General features: G+C 51.1%; 2 protein-coding genes across 3 annotated transcripts; both read right to left on the bottom strand.

Annotated features, from left to right (window-relative positions):
- Nucleotides 1-181: 181 nt before the first annotated feature.
- On the bottom strand, nucleotides 182-9,883 carry LOC107312404 (nuclear GTPase SLIP-GC-like). 2 transcript variants are annotated; one of them, XM_015859809.2, is made up of 19 exons: nucleotides 9,464-9,883; nucleotides 8,702-8,859; nucleotides 8,018-8,110; nucleotides 7,817-7,931; nucleotides 7,193-7,415; nucleotides 6,587-6,793; nucleotides 6,003-6,239; nucleotides 5,569-5,744; nucleotides 5,439-5,457; nucleotides 4,874-4,954; nucleotides 4,463-4,568; nucleotides 4,089-4,222; nucleotides 3,797-3,961; nucleotides 3,377-3,534; nucleotides 2,938-3,073; nucleotides 2,519-2,627; nucleotides 1,844-1,980; nucleotides 925-1,015; nucleotides 182-548 (listed from the first exon to the last, which is right to left on the bottom strand). In XM_015859809.2, exons 2-19 carry the CDS (start codon nucleotides 8,727-8,729, stop codon nucleotides 481-483), a joined length of 2,283 nt encoding a protein of 760 aa, XP_015715295.1. In that variant the 5' UTR covers nucleotides 8,730-8,859; nucleotides 9,464-9,883; the 3' UTR covers nucleotides 182-480. The 2 variants fall into 2 exon arrangements, with proteins under 2 accessions (XP_015715295.1, XP_015715296.1); XM_015859810.2 differs by having other exon boundaries at nucleotides 187-548; nucleotides 9,502-9,883.
- Nucleotides 9,884-10,610: 727 nt separating this feature from the next.
- LOC107312420 (L-gulonolactone oxidase-like) lies at nucleotides 10,611-21,140 on the bottom strand. The gene is made up of 12 exons (XM_015859843.2): nucleotides 20,953-21,140; nucleotides 20,108-20,209; nucleotides 19,645-19,770; nucleotides 19,335-19,429; nucleotides 19,107-19,197; nucleotides 18,312-18,497; nucleotides 13,224-13,331; nucleotides 12,916-12,992; nucleotides 12,385-12,534; nucleotides 11,727-11,891; nucleotides 11,188-11,278; nucleotides 10,611-10,990 (listed from the first exon to the last, which is right to left on the bottom strand). Exons 1-12 carry the CDS (start codon nucleotides 20,953-20,955, stop codon nucleotides 10,862-10,864), a joined length of 1,323 nt encoding a protein of 440 aa, XP_015715329.1. The 5' UTR covers nucleotides 20,956-21,140; the 3' UTR covers nucleotides 10,611-10,861.
- Between the last annotated feature and the right edge of the window lie 1,601 nt (nucleotides 21,141-22,741).

The following is a 22,741-nucleotide window of genomic DNA, read 5'->3' as shown; positions in this document are numbered from 1 at the left end:
GCTGAGACACCTCTATCCTCCCCCTGAGCCCAGCACACCTTTAGTACCTGTGCCCCATGCAAACCAATCGCCTCTGCTTTACATTGGATCATTCTGCAGAAGGAAGTAATTCCCCAGCAGCTTTTTGGGGCTGGTTTTACCCAAGCCTGGCTTTTATGAGAGCCCATTAAGTATACACAGGTTTGTTTACAACAGTTTTATTTTATTAGAAAAAAATCTGAAGCATTAAGAGCAATATAAGCCTGGCTGGTAAAAGCAGGATGTGTTTGGTGTGTAAGCACACAGGGAAGGGGCACTGAGCATTGTCCAGGACTCTTACTTCATCAGCTTTATAAAATGCATACAAAATATCTCACAAATGTTCTTTACGAGGAAACGAAAACCACTGGAGATGATTCCCTACGAAGTCAAAGGATAAAGAGAACAAAGCACCACCACGAGTAATAGGACTGCACCACCAGAGGCAATTCCTGCATCTCTCTAGGACATTTTGGCTGATTGCAGGGTCTTGTGAATGATTCTGATGTTCAAGAATTCATTCTGCAGGTCTGCAAAACAGAGGAGCCTGTTAGAGTCAGCTGGCCATCTTCTTCTGGGGAACTGGGGAGATTCCTCCACGCAAGTGCTCGAGAAGTCAGTATACTGATGGGATTTACTTGTCCCTATCGCTAAACCTGTGCCCATATGGATGTTTATGGATCTGGGGATTATAGATTGCAGAGATCTGGGGCAAGATGGAAAGTCCTGAGGTTCTGGTTGGGATGTGGGCACCCTGCTTGCTTTATGGCACATCCCTCCAATGCCCATTGGGACCCAAGGAAAGCACTCCATGGTGGGACTGCAGGTGTCCGCATCACCATGTCACCCACCACTCAGGGAGGGGATGTGGGACCCAGAGACCCCAGTCCATGTATGGGGCTGTACCTGGTAGCTTGCCATCCAGTTGGTCCCACGGGCAAAAGGCAAGGCTAAGCATATTGGAGAAGTCCTCCTCCAGCTTCCTGGTGATCTGATCCTGCAGCCAGCACATGCCCAAGCACATCAGTAGGGGAGAGGAGTGGAGTTCCTCACCTCCTCACCTTCCCCCCCAGTCCCAGTCAGTGCACCTGGCCGCCTCCCAGCAGGGGAAGCACAGGAGCAGCCACCACCCATCTTTTCCTGGTCTGCTCCCTGGTGTTGTTGCACAAGAAGGAGAGGTTGGTTTGCAGCACAAGCCAACAGTTCAGAACGGAGAGTGGCTGTTCTGATAGAGCTGAATGTTTTATAGGGGTTAAATATTTCCAGAGCAGTCTCCAGGTTGACTGACAGTCAACCAATGGTTGACCATGAGCCAGCAGTGCATCCTAATGACCAAGAAGGCCAATAGAACCCTGGGGTGCATTACATAGAGTGTGGCCAGCAGGGTGAGGGAGGTGATCCTCCTCTCTGTGCTCTGCCCTAGGGAGGCCACATCTGGAACATGGAGCCCAGTGCTGGGCTCCCCAGTTCAAGGAGGACAGGGAACAGCTGGAGCCCAGCTGCAGAGATGGTGGGGGCCTGGAGCACCTCCTGATGGGGCCAGGCTGAGAGCCCTGGGGCTGTTCACCTGGGGAAGGGAAGGGGGGAGGGATCTGATCAGTGCTGATCAATACCTGAAGGGCGGGGATCAGGAGGATGGGGGTCTTCTCAGTAGTGCTCAGCAACAGGACAAGGAGAAATTGGCATAAACTGAAACCCAGGGAGTTCCATACAAACATGAGGAATAACTTCTTTACAGTGACAGTGGCAGAGCACTGTCCTTCTGGGGACATTGTCCTCTACCTGCAAAGTGCTGCCCCAAGGAAAACAAAGGCACCCAACGTACCTTCATGCCCTGCAGGTGCTCTCTCATGCTGTTCTCAGCTCTCTCAAACATCCCACTTTCCACCGCTTTCATGATACCATTGCTAAGGATGGTTTGCATCTTCTGGTAGGCTTGTTGTCCTCTCACTGCAGCAGTCTCTGTGGCAAAGGGGTCATTGTCACATTGGGGTCCAGCCCAAGTGGAGCAGGGGTAGTGCTTTGGTTTAGGAAAGGGTCACAAAGTCACAGCTGTGGTTTCCTACAGCAGGAGACCCATTTGCCTCTGCTCATGCCAGGGATCTGCATTAACCTAGCTGGATTTTAACTTTTTTGCTTCCAAAGTATGCCACCTACTGATAGGAAAGGAAGGAAGAAACAGATTCAGGAGCTTATTACTTTTGCTTCTTCCTTCAGAGACACAAATAGGAATGAATCAGCAGTAGAAAATGTCTGTAGATTACAAAAATTAACAAACTGGAGTAAATCGGGCAGGTAAATTTCCATATTTGAGCATGAGCTGCTTTGGACTTCCAAAATCTCTGTGCATTGACGACTACCTAACAGACGATCCTTTCCCCTGTGGATTTCTTCCCAGCCTTTCTATGGGCAGGTTGTAAGTCTGCACCCTTTTGCTCAGCCCTTAATGGGGTCACTGTTAAAATCAAAAGAACCTTCAGGAGAAAGGTGATGGTCATACCTTCATAGCAGAGCAGCAGGTCATTCTGAATGGATACGACAAGGGACTGGTAGATATTTGCTTTCCTCTGAAGGATGAGTTTCTCAGCCTCACTGACGATGAAGTCTGTCTACAAGAATAAGTTCAAATGCTCACCCACCAGCACAACAGACATACAACCAGAGAATCTGGTTGGAAAAGATCCAAGTCCAACCCCAGCCCATCTCCCAATGCCCTGGAAAACTGGGAAGTTTTATTCCAGGACTCAAGAAAGAGCGCGAGAACTCCTGACCCTGCTGAAGATCATGCTTGCTGAAGACCAGGTGGAAATATTCATATCTCCCTCTGTGTCTTCTCCAGGAACTTCAAACAGAGCAAGTTATCTCCACAGGTCCTACATAAGCAGTGCTTTCCCCCTTTCCATCTCCTCTCAAGTGTACCTCTTGCTTGAGGAACGCCAGCTTGTGCTCACTGTCAGCCATCAGTTTGATCTGGGCTTCCTGTAGTTTCTGCTGCACGGCCCCTTTGAAAGCATCAAGGCAGGTTTTCAATGTGGAGCAGGTGCCCATCTGGATCCTGTCAAGGTAGGAAATTCATCGAAGAGGACAATGGCAATGAAACTATACTGTCCATGGCCTCCCCACTCTCATGATTCTATGATTCCATTCTAAGAAGCACTGGCACAGTTGCCCAGAGGTGGTGAATGTCCCTGCAGACTCCCTAAGTCAGGCTGGATGGGGCTCTGAGCACCTGATGGAGCTGTAGGTGTCCCTGTTCAGTGCAAGGGAGTTGGATCAGATGGCCTTTAAGGGTCCCTTCCAAGTCAAGTTATTCTAGGATTCTATGGAAAGTGGAGGGGGAATACAGGCAGGCTCTCACCTGAACACATTCCCAAAATTCATGTCAATCTTTTCGTAGATGGGCTGTGCCAAGGAGCTGTTGATGTCTATCCGGTAGAAGGTGCGGGAGGCATAGACCCCCCTCTTGAGGCACACGGCCCTCAGGGTCCGGTGGTAGCCTTGGTACCCTTGGCTGCGCTGCAGGGCAGAAAGGAACGTGATGAGGTACAGCCTGGTCATGGTTGGAAGAGACCCAAAAGGAGTCCCACTCCTGGCTCCACATAGGACCACCCAGAGCTCTGAGCCTTGCCCACTGCCCTGGGGAACTGTTCCATGTCCGCTGCCCTCTGGGGCACAGCCTTTCCCTAACCCCCACCTGACCCTCCCCTGACACAGCTCCATGCAGTTTCCTCAAGCCTTGCCACTGTCAATAGAGATCAGAGAACTGCTTTATACTCACACTGAGGATAGTTCGGATAGCTGCCTTATAGGACTTCTTTGCTTCCTCTACACCGTCCTTGAGTGACTGCTCGATGGGCAGAAAGCACTTGCTAATATCTTTCTCCAGATCAGCGATCTTCTGCACGATGATCTCTCTCAAGTGATTTCTTTTTGCAAGCTGATACTGAAATCAATGGACAACAGAAAGAAATAATAATAAGATCACAACAGAGCCATAAATAATCCCATCAGAGCCAAACCACCTCTCCACCATTCCCTTTAGCTGTTCCCTAAAGCTGCTCAGGGCAAACCTGAGCATGTTTGTTGGCCTGGAGACTCTCGATGAGAGAGAAAATGGTGATGGCCTCCATGGTGTGATCCATCAGCACGTTCCTCTTCTGCTTGACGTGAAACTTGCGGATGTAGTCCCTCAGCTTTGGGATCTCTGTGAGTGGGAGAGGGGTTGGGTGAGCATGGATGCCCCATCACTGAAGGCATTCAAAACCAGGCTGGATGTGGCTCTGGGCAGCCTGGTCTGGTGGTTGGCGACCCTGCACATAGCAGGGGGTTGAAATTGGATGAGTATTGAGGTCCTTCGCAACCCAGGATCTTCTATAATTCTATGACTATATGACAGCTCCATATTGCATCACTGCTACCTGCAGCCAGAAAACCCAGCCATCACCTGTTTCCTCCTTGCTGAGTGTCTCCTCATTCCAGTACTCGCGGGCACTGACAGTGTACACGAGGTCAGCTTTGTGCACCACCTCCAAGTCATTCGGAAGCTTTTCCTGTAAGACATGAACACCCCCAGCTCGTCTCTGCAGCGCAATGAGAGCTGGATTCTTCTTTTTCATGAAGCAAGTGCTGGTTCAGAGGACATCTCCACCATCAAATTCCATGTGTTTCTTAAATAGATGGTGGAGAGTTAAACTGGAGATGACCAGGAAGACCAAATGGACCAAACACAGAGCAAAGAAAGCAAGCAGAGGCTGCTAGACAGTGACCAGACATCATGGAAGGCATCTGTTAATACACTCCCAGATGAACAGTGCCATACAGACACATGCCAACCAGGTTCTCCAAGGAATATTACCTTGAGCTTTTTCTTTATCATTCTACTCTTCTCCTGCTTCACAGCTTCATTCCTTTCCAGGATAGCATCATGTTTATTTATCTACATTGGGAGAAAGGATAGGAATTACTACTGACATTTCCCAGTAATGCTTTAGGGATCCTGAACTTGTAAGGCCAAGTGGACCATCCAGAACAGTTTCTCTTTAATGAAGGACTCTCTTAACAAAGAACTGCCTAGAGTTCCCAATTTCTTTATCAAGCCCATCAGTTCTGCTCAATTCACACCAATTCATATAGGAAATTCTCCAGTTTCCTTAAATGGAATCACTGTTCCTGGAGTTGTTCAAGAATGACGGAGATGTGGCACTTGGGGACATGGTCAGTGGGCACAGTGGGGTTGGGTTGGGGTTGGGTTGGTGATTTTGGAGGTCTTTTCCAACCTTCGTGATTCTATCATTCTATAACTGGGTGAGGTGGTAATGGGCTGATGGTTGGACTTGGTGATCTTACTGTTTTTTTGCAACCTTAATGAGACTATGATTCTATGAAAGGGACGAAGAAATGAAAGGCTGAAAAATACTCACATTTTTTTTCTTTTTTTCCCTGAAAGGATAAAAACAAGGTAGAAATTACACATTTGAATGATTTTAGCAGTACCTAGATCCTGCAAGGAAAAGGGACACCCTGCATCACCCACCCTGCTTGTTCCATTACCATCTGTATTCGTCTAGATTCAAGTCATCAGACTTGGTGGCCACCAAGGAGATGTCCCTGCACATCCCACTCTGGAAAGCCTTCATGCCCTCTCTCAGCAGCATCTCATGGATTTTCTCTCCCAGGATCCGCTGGAAGGAGTTGACCACCCAAATGACGGAGCACTTGTTGATGTTCTGCAAGGGACAGGAGGGGAAGGAGGGCCAGAAATAAAGGATGTGATAAACCAACGTGAGATGCCGAGAACTTTTTATTCCCATTAACTCAGACATGCCATACCAGAATGCTACCCTGAACCTTCTGCTAAAGGCATCCCTGTTCCCTACAGCCCCATGGAGGTTCCCTTCTCCATCACTGATCCTTAGAAAACAGGAGCATGCCACATGCAGAGAAGCATGTATTCCTGCCCTCCTCCTGGGACAGCTCACACTCACCTCTTTCCACATCTCATCCCTTTTGCTGTTGAAATCACCTGTCCCTGGAATGTCCACAAAGACAACACCTTCTGGAATCACTTGTGAATATGGGAGAGTCACTTCCACATTTTTGATCAGGGGCCAGATCCGCGTTTTTCTGTCTTCTTCTTCCATTTCTCCATCTTCTTCTGTTTCTCCTCTTGCAATAGTCGGACTCCGGATATATGGGCACATTTTGTCCGAAAGTTCTTCTGCCTGGGGCACAGCAAGTAGTTAAAGCAGTGACCCCCTTAGCAAAGAACCTCAGAGACACCAGAACCCCATCAGGGTTGGATGAGGTTTGGGCACCCTGGTCTATAGGAGCTGTCCATGCCCATGGATTGGAAGTGGATGGGCTTTAACTTCCCTTCCAACCCAATGATATTGCAATTCATCCCTGGCAGTGTTCAAGAAGCACCTGGATAGGGAGCTAGGAGACATAGTTTAGGGGTTTCCTGTAGGTATGGTAAAGGGAGGATGGTTGGACTAGATGATCTTATAGGTCCTTACCAACCGTGTGATTCTATGATTCCATGAATTCTGGGATTCCATGAAATACTCACAGTTGCTTCCCTGAAGATGATACATCTTGAAGGGGGAATGGAGACAATGGGTCTCATTCTGCACAGCTCTTCATAACTCCTAGTTTCAGCTCCTCTCCCATAGATAGCAGAGATCTTCGAAGCAACTTCACTTCTTTCATTGTTGTCCTCGCTATCTTCACCAGGGTCCACAAGTGCCACCAGACCCCTCAGCTCATCCCTCCACTCCTGGCAGGACACATTAGATGCACAGAAGTTACAGCACGGATGCCTGCAAGAAATCCCATCTCTTCCTCCTTCCTGGCACACCTAAACCAGCAGGAACCAGTGCCAGTGCCCATCACTACTTTGGGGCCACACTGGTCACATCCTCCCCACCCCGCATTCTTCCAGCAGGTCATGATTCCCTCTGAAGAAGCCAGCTAAGCCTCTTTCCTCTCTCCTCTAAAGGAAAACATTGAATCACAAAATCATTTGAGTTGGAAGGGACCTTTAAAGGTCATTTGGTCCAACTTCCCACAATAACCAGGGACACCTACAGCTCCATCAGGTGCTAAGAGCTCCACCCAGCCCAATCCTGAGTGCCTCCAGGGAGACATTCAAGAAACATAGAGCTATGATCCATGCCTCATCTGTGAGCAGGTGAATTTTGGCCTCGTGCTGTTTACTGCGGCTTGTGTTGATCTGCACCACACAGGATGTGCAGGCGCTGCTCCCTGACACTGGTAAGAAGAAGTTTTTGTCTATGATGGCATTCAGCAATGTGCTTTTCCCTGCCCCAGTGCTGCCGAAGAGACCGATGTAAATGGGGTCCATCAGAATGTCGGGCTTCAAGCTTGTGAGGCGGTTCCTGAGCACAGAGAGAGAGAAAGAATCTCATAGGATCACGGAAACACATCATAGTTGGGTTGGAAAGGACCTCAAAGCTCCTCCCAGCCCCACTCCATGCCATGAGCTGGGTGCCCCTCACCGGCTCAGGCTGCCCAAGGCCCATCCATGGATGGGACACCCACAGTTTTCTGGGCATCAGTGCCAGGGCCTCCCCACCCTAATTAAAAATTAAATAAGTTCAGTTGGTTTGTGCCTTTCTAAGGATGGCACGTTGGACATCAGTGGGTTGGAACTGGACTTAGGGATCTTGGAGGTCTTTTCCAATATGGACGATTCTATGAGGCAAAAGCTCCGTGCAGCCCCTTTCTACATAAGAATCAGAAGATGCCCTTTAAAGAAATAAAATGTCCATCAACTCACCTGAGGTATAAGATCCCCTCTCTTGCCCCCGCTTGGCTGAGTAGAGGGAGGAATTGTGACAGCTTCTGGGAGGACCTCTCCAGGATGGCCTTTAGCTCACTTTGCATCCTTTTACCTGCAGGGAGGACACTGAGGTCAAGGCTGAAGAGAGGAACGTTCCAAGCCCAAGGTCAGTAGGCGCTGTTCCTTTTCCCTACTTACAGTTCTTGAGACTCTCTTGCTCCCCATCCTCAGGAATTTGGTCTCTCCTGCATTTTTTCTTGGGAATCTCTTCCAGTAAATCATCACTGCCACCTTGTCAGAGGAAAGGGGATTTCTAATGAGTGCTTCTGCTCTCAAGATTTCGCTAGAGGGTTTGTGAACTGAAGATCATTCTTGGCAGCGTTGGGGGAGCATCTCTTTAAAGCCCATGAGACTGAACAACAGAATCCCAGAGTGGTTTGTGTCAGAAGGGCTTCTTAAAGCCCACCCAGCCCCAACACCGCCATGGGGATGCCTCCCACAGACCAAAGCCCCATCCATGACCTTGGGCACCTACAGGGATAAGGAACACACAGCTTTCTAGGCAGACAAAGAGCCCTGACAAAGAGTCCCTCCCTGTATCCCCTTTCAGGAAGGCCACGGTGAAGTTCCATCTCAGGGTGGTCATAGATATTGAGAGTGGACCTGGGCCTCTTCTCCATTGCTTGAACCTCGGAGAGGGCAGCATCTAGGAGCACAGTAAGTGGGCATGGTGGGGATGGGTTGAAGTTGGACGAAGGAAGGGAAGGAAGGTAGGGAAGTTGGTGATCATGGAGGTCTTTCCAACCATACTAATTCTATCATTACAGGTTCAGTGATGTTCACAGCAAGAGAGGACACAGCACAGGAACCCCTCAAACTCACCAAACTGTCTGGAACTTCCTTCTGCCATCGTAAAGGAGTAATGCCAAACCAGAGCTGACCTCAGCTAAGCAGCGGGGTGCTGTCCCTTAGTGGAACCAGATCTCAGCAGCTCAGAAGGTGGTGGCCCAGGATGGAGATGGAAGCACCACAAGAGCCTCCTGAGGGAGAGAAGAGCACGGTCACCTCCTCCATCACTGTGATTTCAGGATGCCACCGCTGCCTCCTTGGGGGTCACAGCAGGACATCCACAAGGATTCACACTTCTGGCTTCTTCACAGCACACCATGGCTTAACCTTAAGGTGTCCTTAGGAACAGGGTTATGTGATTAATGTGAGGGTGGCAAGGACAGAGACCTGCCAGCAATGTCATGGGTGACAACAGCCAGCCTTAGGAGCAGGTGTCAAAGGTGGAAGAATTTGCAGAGAAAACACAAAGCAGTATCTACCCCTTGCGTGCCACCAAACCAGAGAGGTCTGTTGCAGCACACAAAGTGCAAAGGTTGAGCTGATAATCACATTAATTTGCTTTTTTCAAGAATTCAGAGGTTTTTGGAGCTGAGTGAAACCGGAGCTTCTACAAGGAAACTAAGTCTAACAATGAGCAACCGAGGCACGGAAGGATTGAGATCTCTCCTCGGATAGAAACCTTCTCCAGCATTGCAATAAACAGACATAGAAGGAATCAAAGAGGTTAAAAGCTGAAAGCACGTTATTCAGACAGCAAAAGAAATCTGTTACAAAAGCAATTTAAACAAATCCAACCTTTTATCTTCAGATTTGAAGGCTTTGTGGGAACTCACTTTTTGCAGCAGAAACGAAACCTGGCGGAACTCCTCCCCCTGGACGGAGGCCAACCCCCACTAAGTCTTCACCTCCTTCCTGCTTGGCTGCATCAACGACACCCACAACGCACCTATCTTCAGGTTGAGTTTCCAGCTCAAGGCATGAGGCTCCAAGGGCTGGATCTCAGGTGAGGATCCAGCAGGCAGGAACGTGGGGAAACTCTCAGAAACATCAGTGTGAAGGAGTTACCTAGCCTTTGTTTTTTGCCCAAGGTATCACGCTGCTTCCGGCCTCTCCCTGTTTACTGACTCAACTCATTGGGCACCCAAGAGCACTTTCACCCTGCCTTAATCTTTTCCATTGGAGTTCTGGCTATTGCGCATTGGGCTGGGAACAAGCTGAGAAGTTGGACACAAACTGCACGTGTTTCAGTTTGGCCAATTTTTTAACCACCTGAGGTCGAGGGAAGCTGAAGCAAGCAAGATGTAGAGGACAAGGTCCACCCTGTGCCAGCTGATGGCTCCAAAAGCCAAAGCTCAACTGACCTATAATATCCTGAGTTGGAAGAGACCTATAAGGATCACTGAGCCCAATTTCAAACCCTGCAAACATTTTCTACTTGACCCTACAGGGCACTAAATGCATTTTTGACCACCTGCCCACTTACCCTGATCTTAGTGGGGAATCCTCCTGCCCCTCTCTACAATCTCATGTCCACTTTCCCATCTCGTAGTAACAGAAGTGGGGCCCAGGCCAGTGCCATTTGGGTTGCTTCAGTGGGGACAATTCCTAGCAGAGGGACTGCAGCATGGGAATTGCCATGCTGGATCCTGAGGAGCATCTCCCATGGTTTTTGGGAAAGGACACAGTCCATCTGTACATGCATGGCTTCTCTTACACCAATACAAACTGGGATGCTATGGACCTGAGATGCAACCTCCTCTAATATCTGCCTGCATTCCTCAACAAGGGGTGATTGCTTCAGCCCAAGGACCTGGATGGCACCAGCCTGGGCTGTGCAATGGGCTCTGGTTCCCATATCCAGCCCTGACTCAGGGACACAAAGCCCATTCCCTGGTCCCCCGAGCTGGGCACACCACACCCACTTGAAAGTACACACTAAGGCTGGCTTGGTTAGCAAGGTCTTTATTCAAATGTTGGCTTAGACAGGAGATGTTTGGGGCTCTGCACATCTCAGGGACCCAGCAGGAGTGATGGCCAGCACACAGCCCCATCCCCAAGGCCAGCCCACGCTGCCTGCCATTGCAACAGCTGGGAATACAGCATTTTGGGGCCACCAAGGACCATGAGCTTTGGGGTGTCCTGAGAACGAGCTGATTTCTCTTCCATCCCCTGCACTGCCCCATCCCTGTGCTGTCAGTAGAACACCTTTTCCAGGTAGGTGTTCAGGAACATCCCTGTAGGGTCCAGCTTATCCCGGATGGAGCAGAATTTGGAGAAGGCCGGATACATCTTCTCAAAATCCTTGCGGGTACAGCTGTGGGCCTGCAGGAAAGGAAATGGTGGGGGGCTGACCGTGACTAGGGAATACACTGATGGGAAGCCCATGCTCAGCCCCCCTGCAAAGGAGCAATCTGATGTGGGAGCCCTTCTCTGGCCCTCTCCCAGCCACAAAGCCCCCACCAAGAAGAGCCGTGATGAAGAAGAGGAAAGGACCCCTAGAAGAACGTAGCTACAAGTACCTTTGCCCAGTGTGGTCTCCCACCATACTTCTTCATGATGCCCTCGTAGGTCAGCCAGTAGTTGAGCCGGGGCACATTCTTCCCATAGGGCCTGGGGGGGCCAAACAAGGAGGCATTAATTGGGGCTGTAGGGGAATTTTTGCACACTCACTGAGAAACCCACACTAGGGGGAACATGACAAGCCCAGGGGGGCATAATGGACTCTTTGACCAGAACCAGGTGGTGGAAACCCTCTAGGAACCATCATGGCAATGACCAAGGCTGGACCAGACAGGGCTGTGGGCAGCCTGAGCTGGTGGGAGTTGTTCCTAAGGAAAGGGCTGGGAATTAATGGGTTTTAGGGTCCCTTCCAACCCAAACCATTCTATGGTTTTGTGTTTCTATGCCACAAACACTTTCCCAGCACCGAGTGGGGTAAGTAAGCAAAGGTGCAGAAGCTCTACAGGGGCAGCTGTAGAGCCAGAGGTGGTTGAGATGTGCACTGCTGCTGGTGTTCCTATGAGTATAGATCCTAAACAGAGGGGAGAGGGCTGCTCACCTGTACATGATGATGTTCATGTAGCAGCTGTCCCGCTGGAAGCAGGGGCTCAGCCAGATCTCATCTGCTCGAGCAAAGCGCACCTCCACGGGGTAGTGGGCCACCATCTTGGGGTTGTTCTCCAGGGCAGCCTTCAGCTCCAACAGCGCTTCCTTTGTCTTCTCACTGCCCAAGAGCAGCTCAGTTAATGTCAGCATGGACCCACCCAGCTCTCTTTGGGTTTAAATGCCCCATAGCTCCATTCCTATACTAATTCACCATGTTTCTGTGACATAGCCCAGCATATCACTTTGGGATCACCAAGCCCCAAGATGATAGAGTGCTTATATTGGAGGGGACCTTAAGGATCACCAAGCTACAATCCCCTGCTGTGTGACGAGTGCCCCCCACTAGATCAGCCTGCCCAGGGCCCCATCCAACCTGGCCTTGAGCACCTCCAGAGATGGGGCACCCAATCAACCAAAGACTATCTTGTGACATGGTGTCAGGACCCCAGGATATGGGTATGCATATGCTATGCTTGCAGGTGGCAATAGTGCCTGTTAGCCTGGTCCCTTTCCCCATGGCTTTGCTCCTGCTCCAAGCAAGCTTGGCTGGGCAGAGCACAGGGGACAGAGTGTATCTTTGGGATGGGCCAGGGTTCTGCAGGGCCATTTACATGGGGATGGCCCAGTCTTGCACATGCTGCTTGAAGCGGCACTCGTAGTTGAAGATCTTGTAGCTGACATTGATGTTCTCCACCCGGGAGCTGAAGAGGAGCCAGAAGAAGAAGCGGTTGATCCAGCGCACCAAGCTGGGCACGAAGGTGCTGCAGGGAAAGAGCAGGAGGTGAGAACCCAATGGGGCAGTGCTCAGGGCTCATGGAGCCCAAGCCTCAACCCAGGGATGCTGGGTGAGGAGATGCCCTCTGAAGGGGCTGCATAAATTCTATTCGCCCCAGGGTCTCACGTCCTCAAAAAGTTCCTTTTTTATTTATTTATTTTTCACTTTGCAAACCTTCAGGCTGCTCCAGCTCTGTGCACACGAGGGCAGTGCAGCCCCAGCCATCAGCCCCAAAGCACTGCTTCTGCATGGAAGGCAGTGGGCAGTCACCTCTTCCCAAGGGTATGAGGGTTTCTGGGTCACATCCTCCCCCCTGCCACCACATCCCCAAGTGCAGAGGCTGCCCAAACCCTCCCCATGCTCCTACCTGATCCAGAGGAGAAACTCCAGCAAGTAGTACCCAACAGCATAATCCCAAAACCAGTTAGCAGAGGAAGAGGGGGGCTGCAAAGCCAAGCAGAGGAAGATGATGGTCATTAGGGATTGGCGGGGATTGCAGCTTTTTCCATCTCACTTTGGAGTGAGAGTTTGGAGCAGTATAGCCCAGGACCTCCCGCATCTCTCTCCCATGATGAAGTAGGGTCACATTCAGACCTGGGAAGGGACCAGGCTTTGGGATGCAGTTTTGGTGATGGCCCTTCTGCCTTCCTCTTGGGGGGCCCCAGTGGTACTTGCCTTGTTGGTGGGGTCCTGGTAGATGACAGTGACGTTCTCACTGTGTGGGAACCACAAGAATCGAAAGTATTGGGATCTCTTCAGGTGGTCATCAAGGTGATTGAGGACCTGCAACAACAAGAGGAAATAGGGCTGGGAGGAGATTGTAACCATAAGAAGAAGAAACCTCTCACAGTGCCAAGGTCCAGGGTTGCAGGGCAGAGCTTATGGGGATGACTGAACCCCATAAGGGTAGCACAGCACATCCATCCTCCCAGGTCTCCACAGCTCGGCACAATGCTGGATGCAGCCAGGATGTGTAGCATGAAACCAGGATGCACAATACAGTCCCATCCCAGAGATGCACCCTGCTCCAAATGCAGAATCGACAAATTATTCATCAAGACACAAAAAAGAGCTTTAGGAAAGGCAGAGCTTTAAAGAGGATGAGCTGCCTGCCAGCAGCTGAGGACAGCCAGGCACAGAGACAGCAGGGATAATGCAGGTGGGGATGGGGGTGGCTGCAGCCCCAGGACAGCCTGTTCCTAGGGACACAGGGTCTTGTCCAAGTGCTCCTCTGAGGAAATCCCACTGCAGAAATGAGAGGATACATCAGTCCTTGTTCCTGCTCCATGCCTGCGTGTGCAAGAACTTGTGCTCACCCTGAGCACAGTGCTCTGCCACCCTTACAAACAGCATCCCCAGCTCCTCCCAGCAGAGATCCCCCTATGGCTTTGCAGAAAGGCTTAAAGAAAACCCATAGGGTTTGCTTGACGCAAGAGAAGCATTCAGGGTGAGGTGACCCATGGTCACAACCCTAGGGAGGTCATGGCTGTTCGCTTCCAGATGGGCCATTTGGGTTATTTGTACTAATTAGCCATTAATCACCAGGCTGGGCTGCTTCAGCATCGAGCATTTTGCTGTGACCTCACCGTGAGGTTAAGGCCATGGCATGGTCACGTGGTACTGTAACCTCAGTGGTGGACAGCACAGCAAACAGCCATTCTTGCTGTTAGCGGGAATTAATGACCTCACGCTGCTGTCATTAACTACACATTCACAGGGCACACTGAGCCGTGAAACCTCATGGAGAAATTCCCATTTTCTGGCTGGAAAACCCCTTGTTTGCAACTCCATGTCTCCCCAAGGAAGCAGTCAATGATTGTGCAAACAGAAACAGGGCAAAAGCCACGACCCCACACATTCACTGGTCTGTATTAGGAACAAGTGCACCAAGGAGCTAAAACAAGTTGGGGAAAGAAGTGTGCAGAGGCAGCAGCTCTCAAGGTGATCCTGCAGCACTCTCTCCTCTTCCTGAGAGCGCAAGCAAATCGCCAGCGGGGCCGACCTCTTCAATGTGCGCCTTTGATCCCTCTGATAGAGCCAGATCAGCCCGAAGGAAATCAGCTGGAGGCTTTGTAGGATAATTGCAGAGCAGGCGGGAGCAGTGGGAGTCCTTGGGGACGTTGCCTTGGTCAGAGGCAGAGGACGCACGGCTGAAATCTTCTTGCACGCAATGAAGATGGCCCAGGAGCACACTGAGCCCCGGGGGAGTTGGGCTCAGCTTCATTGCACTGCCCAGAACAAATCACTTCGCTGCATAAAGGCTGGGTTAAAACAGGCCTTGGGGGATAAGGAGCGTGAAGTCACTGGTACACGTCCTCCAGGTCCATCAGAGCCAAGAAGCATGGAGAGCTTGTGTTTTGGGAGAGGATGTTGGTGCTAAACGTTACCCTATACTAATGTGTCCAATGGGAAGAACTGCATCTGCGCACTAAAGGCAACCTCAGCGTTGGTGGGCAGGAGGGATCAGGATGAGGTGCACAATGAGGTTTGGTTACCTGCACTCAAAGGGCCTGGGGCACATAGTATGAGCTGGGATGGAAGGGATCTCAAGGATCAAGAGTCAGAGGACAGTTGGATTAGAAGAGTATTTAACGATCATAGAGACACAGAATGGACTGAGCTAGAAGGAACCTTAAAGATCATAGAATCTCAGTTGGAAGAGTCCTTAAAACACCCCCAATCCCTGCAGTGGGCTGGGGGCCCCATCAGCTCAGGCTGCCCAGGCCTTGGGCACTTCCAGGCATGGGGGCACCCACAGCTTTCTGGGCAACAGTGTCAGGGTCTCATTGCCCTCTGAGGACAGAATTTCCCTATAACATCTAACCTAAACCTCCCATTTTTAGTTTAAAGCAGTCCCTTCTTCTTCCATCACTATCCTTCCATATCACAAGGGTTTTGGGTTTGGGTTCAGCAGTGGTGGGCTCAGAGCCCAACTTCTTCAGCCCTCCAACTTCAAAAATTCCAGTGCCGCAAACTGGGAGAGCCATCAGTGGAACAAGCATCTTATTCTAGCCCACCCTCACCCTTTTCAGCCTCCCATTGGGTTGGGTTGAGTTGGCTGAGCTCAGCCCCATCACTACCCCAGCACATACTATGGGGCTCAGGTGACCTCAGCTGTGCTGTGAACCCTCTCTATCTGTGCTTTGTTCCCAGTCACCATCAGCAGCCAGCGCAGCTGAGCATATTCCAGTGATAAAGACAATCACGAGGCCAGAAAAGAAGGCAAGCAGATCTTACATAACCACAAATCCAAGCCCGGCTCCTCTGACACATATATTATTTGCAACGTCTTAGATAACTCGGGCTTAAATATTTCAAGCAGCCTGCTCCCTTGCCATTATTCTCTTCCGCCTCGCTGGGCCACTCGACATGAAAGCTGGAGATCTGGAAGCAAGCGAGCAGCAGCGACAACTGAGGATTGATAATGGCATTAATATTCATAGGGTGCATCCCTGCTTTGCCCTCCTAGCCCCGAGGGACAGGGAATGACACTCCAGCCCTATGGGGCTGCAGGCATGTCCCAAACACAACTGCTCAGCACGGCGCTCCTTGCTAAAAGGCAGATTAGGAGGTGTAAAGCGACTGGCACCTTCAAGGGCAGATCTGCTGTTAGGGAAGGTTCAGTGCACTGCTAAGCCTGAGCAGTGCTGCTCTGCCTGCATCACACCCAGCACCACAGCCAACAGATTTGGGAGATCCCTGAGGATGAGACCCCCATCCCATGGGGGTAGATGAGGATGCTCAGCACCAGGGACAGAAACCTGGCAGAGGGCACTAGAAAGACACCTCATGAGCAGGGGGTTGACCAGATGAACACCAAAGGTCCCTTCCAACCCCAAGCACTTTGGGGTCCTTTTGGCAAAGGTAATGCCAGTTGAGGTGAAGGTCTGAGTGATCCTGTAGAGTGGATGAGGATCAAGCCATAAGGAGCCAGCAGATCCTACCACACTTCAATGCGTTTAAAGCAGGCAACTCTGCCACAGGACACCAGGGAAGCTGCAGGGTGAATTATTCAACGCAAACTCATCCCCTCTGCAACTGGAAACACCTGCAAGGAGCTGAGTGCTGGCCAAGAGGGTACCATGGAGGAACATCTCCAGGGGTGTCCATAGTGCTACAGCTCTGATTGATGGAGATGCCACATGTGCTGCAGTGGTGTGCATGGACCTTTCTGCCCTCATTCCAGCTCAGCCCAAACACCTATAGCACAACTCAGATACCTCCAGACTGCTTTATATCAGGGCTTGCAAAGATGATCCCACAACCACGTTCAGTTCACATTGCTGGTGGTGCTCGAGCCACCCCAACGGGGCACTAAATAATTCAGTCCTTAAATTAAGGACAGCATTTCTCAGAGCTTTACCATCACTGCGGCTCTGATCAATCCTGCAACAAATTCTGCTGCTGTGTCCAAGAAGTTTTCATTTTTCATGAGCTCAGCTTAACAAAGCTCTGCACTGGTGTTAGCCAAGGCTGGAACTGGACCCATGAGACTTAGATGGGACGAGAGAAGAAGATGCTGCTGAGGTTTGTACACCAGCAGGGATGTCAGACCTCCTAGGAGGACACAGATAATCAGTGACTGGAGCAGATCGAAGCTCCCAAGTTCCCCAGAACTTGCACATAAGAAGGGACCAAGTTGGGACCAAGCTGCTCTCAGACTATTTTAGGTGGCCCATCTGTCACTGGGAAAAGCAAAGTTCTGGTTCACAGGAGGCAACACAATGGAGGCAGCCCATCCCTGGAGCACCTCATGGTACCTGCAGGCATTGCTGCTTCCCAGGGATGCAGGGCAGTGCAGGCACAAACTTCTCCCCCTCTTCTTGCTTATACCGGCCAGCACACTGGCTTGCCAGGCTGGGATTTCCAGCCAGGACAATTTTCTCCAGCTGGAACATTAAATCTGCATCAGGCATTGCTCACGAGATATGGGAGTGATTGAAATCCACAAGATGTGGGAGTGATTTAAACCTACCAGGTGTGGTAATGAACCCAACAGGGTCATGCGTAAGGGATGGGGGCTGTGAGCCAGGAAACCTGGGTCCCCCCTCTGCCACCTCCATGCTGAGTCAGGCAGGGGACAGCTAATGCTGAGAGGCAGAGACACAGCCCTGGGACTGCACAGATGCTTGTCCAGGATGGTAAAACCAAGTATTTGGATCTCAAACTGGGTAAATGCAATATATATATATATATATAAAATATCCTCAACAGCCCAAACCAGTTTCAAAAGAAGAGCCTGGGAATGGCTGAAAGGTGAAATGTCATTACAGTGATGAAGATGAGGTTTCCTTTATACCACTGGACTGTCCTGGGACAGATTCAGTGCTGAAAGCAGAACCCCAGAGCCCAGGGTGCTTGTGGTTATAGGTAACAGCCTCTGGTCACCCAGAGCAGGGTGCCCAGCACCATGGACAAGGGGCTTGGCCAAGAAGGCTCTCCAAGAAGGAGACTCTACACCACTCTGGTCCCAGGCCCAGAAGATGCTATTCCCACTCATAGGGAAGTTAAAATGCCATTTCTCTCCTTGGCCGATCTCTCCTTGGCCAACCTGATCCGTTCCCAGCTTAAAGAACACCACAAAGCACAACATAAAGACACACAACAGGTACAACTTACACAACAGTAACAGCCTGCACGATGGGTACAACCTAAGCACACTCACGGCATTTCCTACCACTTCCCACAACCTTCCTCCAACCACTTCTGCCAGGAACTCTGCTTAGCCCCAAGGAGGCTTTGGGAACACAACCAACACCATACCTCAGTGAGGGTGGATGGAAAGGTCACCTCATGCAGGTGGAACTGGGGCACGCACTGGAAGGTGACGGTGAGCACAACACCCAGGCAGCCAAGATGCAGGCGGGCAGCTTGGAAGATATCTGCATTGATGGACTCAGAGCACTCCAGGATGTCCCCTGAGGCTGTCAGAAGTGACAGCCCTACAACCTGCCAGGAGCAAAAACAGGCATCAGTGAGTACCCAACCTGGTGTCCCAGACCCACATCTCCTTCTCCTGCCACCTTTGGTGTGCTGACATAAAAGGGCCCTTCTGTCCCATAAGGGCACTGGGAAAAGTCATTGATTAAAGAAGTAAACGTCCCCCAAATGATTTCACATCTCCACAGCCATTGGTGGGATCCCCATGTAGGCTTTGAGATAGGAGCGGAACATTTTCATAACCATCCAGTTAAAAACAGACCCGGACCCTGCAAAGGTTCATTGTGGGAGGGCTTCAATAAGAGAAGAACGACGTGCTTTCTCCTATTTCATAGGATCACAGAGATTGGAAAAGAGCACTAAGACAACCAAGACCTACCATCAACGCATCCCCACCAGTTTCATCGGATTACAAGACAATAAAGCATAGGGACAGAGGAGTCCAGGGCTGGATCATGTTTTAGGCTTCATTGTGCCCAGGGGGTGAGCTGGACTGACCCATGGTGGATTTGGGGTCAGAGTCCTTCATGGGACATTCTAACCCCCAACCAGGAGATGGGATAATGGGACACATCCCCTATAGCTCTCAAAACCCAACACATTGACACCTTGACTCACCTGGGTGGGGAGGATGCCATGTTTGATCCCAGTGTTGTGTGTCCCCGTCCCAATCACACCAGCTGCTGCCACCTCAGAAACGGCTCCTAAGCTGTGGGCAGATGAAGTTGGGTGAGGACCTGAGTATGTGGGACACGGCATGGGGTACAGCCTACTGAGCTGTACGTTGACCCTCTGTGTTAGCACCCTGCAGACACCCAGGGATGGCCCAACACGTGTCCTACTCACTTGGCCAGTGCCAGCCCATGCTTGTTCAGCTCCACGTTCAGATCTGAAAGGAAGATCCCACCTTCCACCGTCACCTGCTGCTTCTCCTTGTCTACCTGCAAAGGATGGGACAGCTTGCAAGAACTGCTCCCTAACTACCAGCAGTGATACAACTCTCAAGAGTTTTCTGCTATAGTCAGGATTTCTTCACCCTCTATTGCACACACACACGCAAATATGCAGACATGCGTGTATGAGCCATACCGGTGCCATACTATCCACCCCCACAACAAGGCAAGTGCCACCATATCCCAGAGCCACCACACCTCACCTTTAGGACCTTGTTCATCTTCCCCATCTGGATCATGAAGTCATCGGTGCAGGCGATGTCAGAGGGTGAGTGGCCGCCCCCCACCACCTTCACCCTCTTGTTTCTCTGCCGGGCCATATCCAGGATCTGTGGGGGCAACACAATGCCCGTGAGCACCCAACACACCGTGGATGCTGATGGAGGCACATTGCAACCTCAAGCTTCACCCACCTTTACACAGTTAATTCACCATCCAGGCTCAAAGCCACCCCTGGAACCAAGTCTCCTCCCAGCACAGCCCTTGGGATCACCCCAGAATTGGCAATGCCCATATTTGTGGCTCAGAAGGTTGGGCCACAACTTGGAGCCGAGGGAAGGACCCATTGCTGTCATGGCTGGGAGCCATCTGAACACAATGGAGTGGCACAGCCCTCACTGGCCATTCCTCCCTAGTTCTTAATAGGCTCTAAGAGCTCCTCCTTACCTCCCGGATCTCCTCCACTGAGGTGGGTTGGAAGTACAGCTCTGGGGTAGAGCCATATGTCTTGGCCCAGTTCTGGAACCTGACTCCTCCTTGGCCGTGGACCTGGGTCAAAACCAAGACGTAAAGCAGAGAAGAACAGTACAAGAAGTAATGGCCTCAAGTTGTGTCATGGGAGGTTCAGGTTGGGGTAGTAGGAAATATTTATCCACTAAAATAGTGGTTGGGAATTGGCACAAGCTGCTCAGGGAGGTGATGGGGTCACCATTCCTGGAGGTGTGGTATTCCCATAGGTGGGCTATGCAAAAAGCAGACCCCATAAGAGGACACCCTAAACCTGATCAGACCGGCAGAGGTACCCCAGCCCCTCTATCCCCATCACCCCAATGCTCCCATCCCAGCTCCCCCAGGGCAGGGCAGGGACACTGCCTGATGGCCCATTATCCCAATTGGGAAGGAGACACTGCCTGGGGACAGGGCTATCAGGAGCAATGCTGATCCCACAGCTCACAGCCCTGAGGGTGAGGGGGAGGTGAGATGAGTTTAAAGGCACAGTCAGGGTAAGAAGGAGACTTTAAGATATATATGGGGGGGAAAAAAGGAACAAAATTGTGGAAAGGAGGTGTTTGGTGGTCAGAAAATCCTGTTAAGCAGCCACAGCCTGATCCTATCCCATAAAGAGAATCTGCTGCCTCCTTCCTTATGATAAACCTTTCTGGTTTCTCACTCCACCGTTTAATTTGTTATCCGACCCTTATTGAAAGTCACAATAAATATAACCCCACCAGTCCCGGTTCCCTCTCCACCCATTATACTGCCCCACAACGGGGTGCCCCCCTCCCCCTTACCATGCTGCTGGATGGAAAACGTGGGGTGTGATGCAGGACAAAGCAGATCACTGCAAGACGATGTGGGGCGATGATGTGGAGTGATGTGGGGCTGGCTGGCTCAGCAAGCAGCCCCTCCCCAGGCCCAAGGGGGGGTGGGATGTAATGAGTAACAGCCCTGCCAACTCTGCAGGAGGAGCAGAGGGGCTGTGCCCTTTGCCCCAGGTTAGGGGAGGGGATGCTGCAAACCCTGGGGTTGTGGGGAGGAGATCTCCTGTCAGAAGGGTCCCTGAAGGGGACATCCAATGGGAACAGCCCTACCAGGTTTGGGGGTTGCATGCACACAAAGGGGCTCAGGTTGGGTGTGCACAAGGGCACTGGGATGCACTAGGGATGCTCCGTGCTTTTGCATGCTCGCTTGGCACCCACAATGCGCCCTGCTGTCCCATGGGGAGCAGGACACAGTGCAGTCACTAATTGATGTTAATTGCACAGCATAAGCCTGAAGGGCCTTTCCTTCTCCACCACCTCCCTCAGAGCTCTCCACCTCTCCTCCCACCCACCTCCAAAGCTCCTTGGCTCACTGACCACCCTGAACCCCCCCAGCTGAGGTTTCCCTCACTGCACCACAGCGAATTAATGAGTAATTAGGCAGCTATGGGGCTGATTGGGGTCAGCCACCTCCTCACCCGCCCTGCTCACAGCTTCGGGTGCACAAAGGTCAGCAGAGCTCCAAACATAGCCCAGAAATTACTAATTAACAGCAGAGGTGCAGCAGCCCTCTCCTTCTCCCCCCCATTTGCCAGCTGGGTGTCTGCAGGCTCTTGGCTGCACCCATTGCTGAAGCACAGCTATTTGGTGCCAACCAGGGCTGAGCTGAGGTTGCAGCTGACCCCTGGTTGTGACAGAACTGGTTTTGCCTCTCTGCAGAACATTGTGTTTGTGAAACCTGCGTGAATATCGCACCTTTGCAGCCATTCTCCTCACCATCACATCACAATGCATTCCCCAATTGCAGTGTGTTCTCCAGCTGCAATGCCTTCCTAAGTTGCAATGCCCTTCTAAACTGCAAGGATCCCAGCCCAAGCTCTGCCCCACACCTGCAGGGTCTGCCCATATTGCTGCCTCCCCAGGGCCAGGTACAATGGATGGGACCACGAGAGCCACCATTGCCCTTAGAACAGATGGACAAACAGGGATATATGGGGCAGTGGTATTTTGCTACAGCTTTCTGAATATCTGAGAGTCAGGAATGATCTGAGCACTGCCCCATCCAGCCAGAAACCAGTTCCTTTCTTTTTGTCCTCCATTTAAAGAAGAATAGACAGGATTTAATTACAAGCAGCTTTTATCCTTTACTTTTGCTTCTCAAGTCTCCAAGGGCTTTTTTCCCCCCCTTCACCCTGTTAATTGCTTCCATTCCCACAGCCAATAGAGCCTGCAGGGGGGGGGGAGACCCCATGCTCTCACTGCATGGCCCTGCAGCCTTGGAAGGGGGGGTGGGGAGGTGGGAGCAGACCCCATTAAAAGCAGAGGGTGCTGCCCCATAATCCAGCTCACAAAGCAGCACTTTGGTGCTGAGCAAAACGTGTAGGGCCCAGAGAGACCTTTGCACTTTGCAAGAAACACTCATTAACCCGCTGCTGCTGCTGCTGTGGGTGCCAGCCAGCACCTAAACACTGCCAGCAGCCCAGAAACACATCAGCCTTGACTTATGCTTTGCCAAAGCCAAACTGCTGACTCCCCACTCGCTTTAGGGCCAGGTAATGATTTTTCCTCTCGATAATAATCCTAAGATTCATGCACCCAA

Source organism: Coturnix japonica, chromosome 3, assembly GCF_001577835.2.
Source record: "Coturnix japonica isolate 7356 chromosome 3, Coturnix japonica 2.1, whole genome shotgun sequence".
Classification (NCBI taxonomy): domain Eukaryota; kingdom Metazoa; phylum Chordata; class Aves; order Galliformes; family Phasianidae; genus Coturnix; species Coturnix japonica.
This window is presented reverse-complemented; position numbering and strand designations above follow the sequence as displayed.

Excerpts from the sequence above, each read along its gene's own strand:
- LOC107312404 (XM_015859809.2), bottom strand. The coding sequence starts at position 8,729 with ATGGCAGAAGGAAGTTCCAGACAGTTTG. Across the intron at positions 6,794-7,192 it reads TTCACCTGCTCACAGATGAG|GAGTGGAGGGATGAGCTGAG; the intron begins GCATGGATCATA and ends GTGTCCTGCCAG. Across the intron at positions 5,745-6,002 it reads GGGATGAGATGTGGAAAGAG|AACATCAACAAGTGCTCCGT; the intron begins GTGAGTGTGAGC and ends TGTCCCTTGCAG.
- LOC107312420 (XM_015859843.2), bottom strand. Across the intron at positions 19,771-20,107 it reads CAGTGGAGGAGATCCGGGAG|ATCCTGGATATGGCCCGGCA; the intron begins GTAAGGAGGAGC and ends TTGCCCCCACAG. Across the intron at positions 18,498-19,106 it reads ATGGCATCCTCCCCACCCAG|GTTGTAGGGCTGTCACTTCT; the intron begins GTGAGTCAAGGT and ends TGCTCCTGGCAG.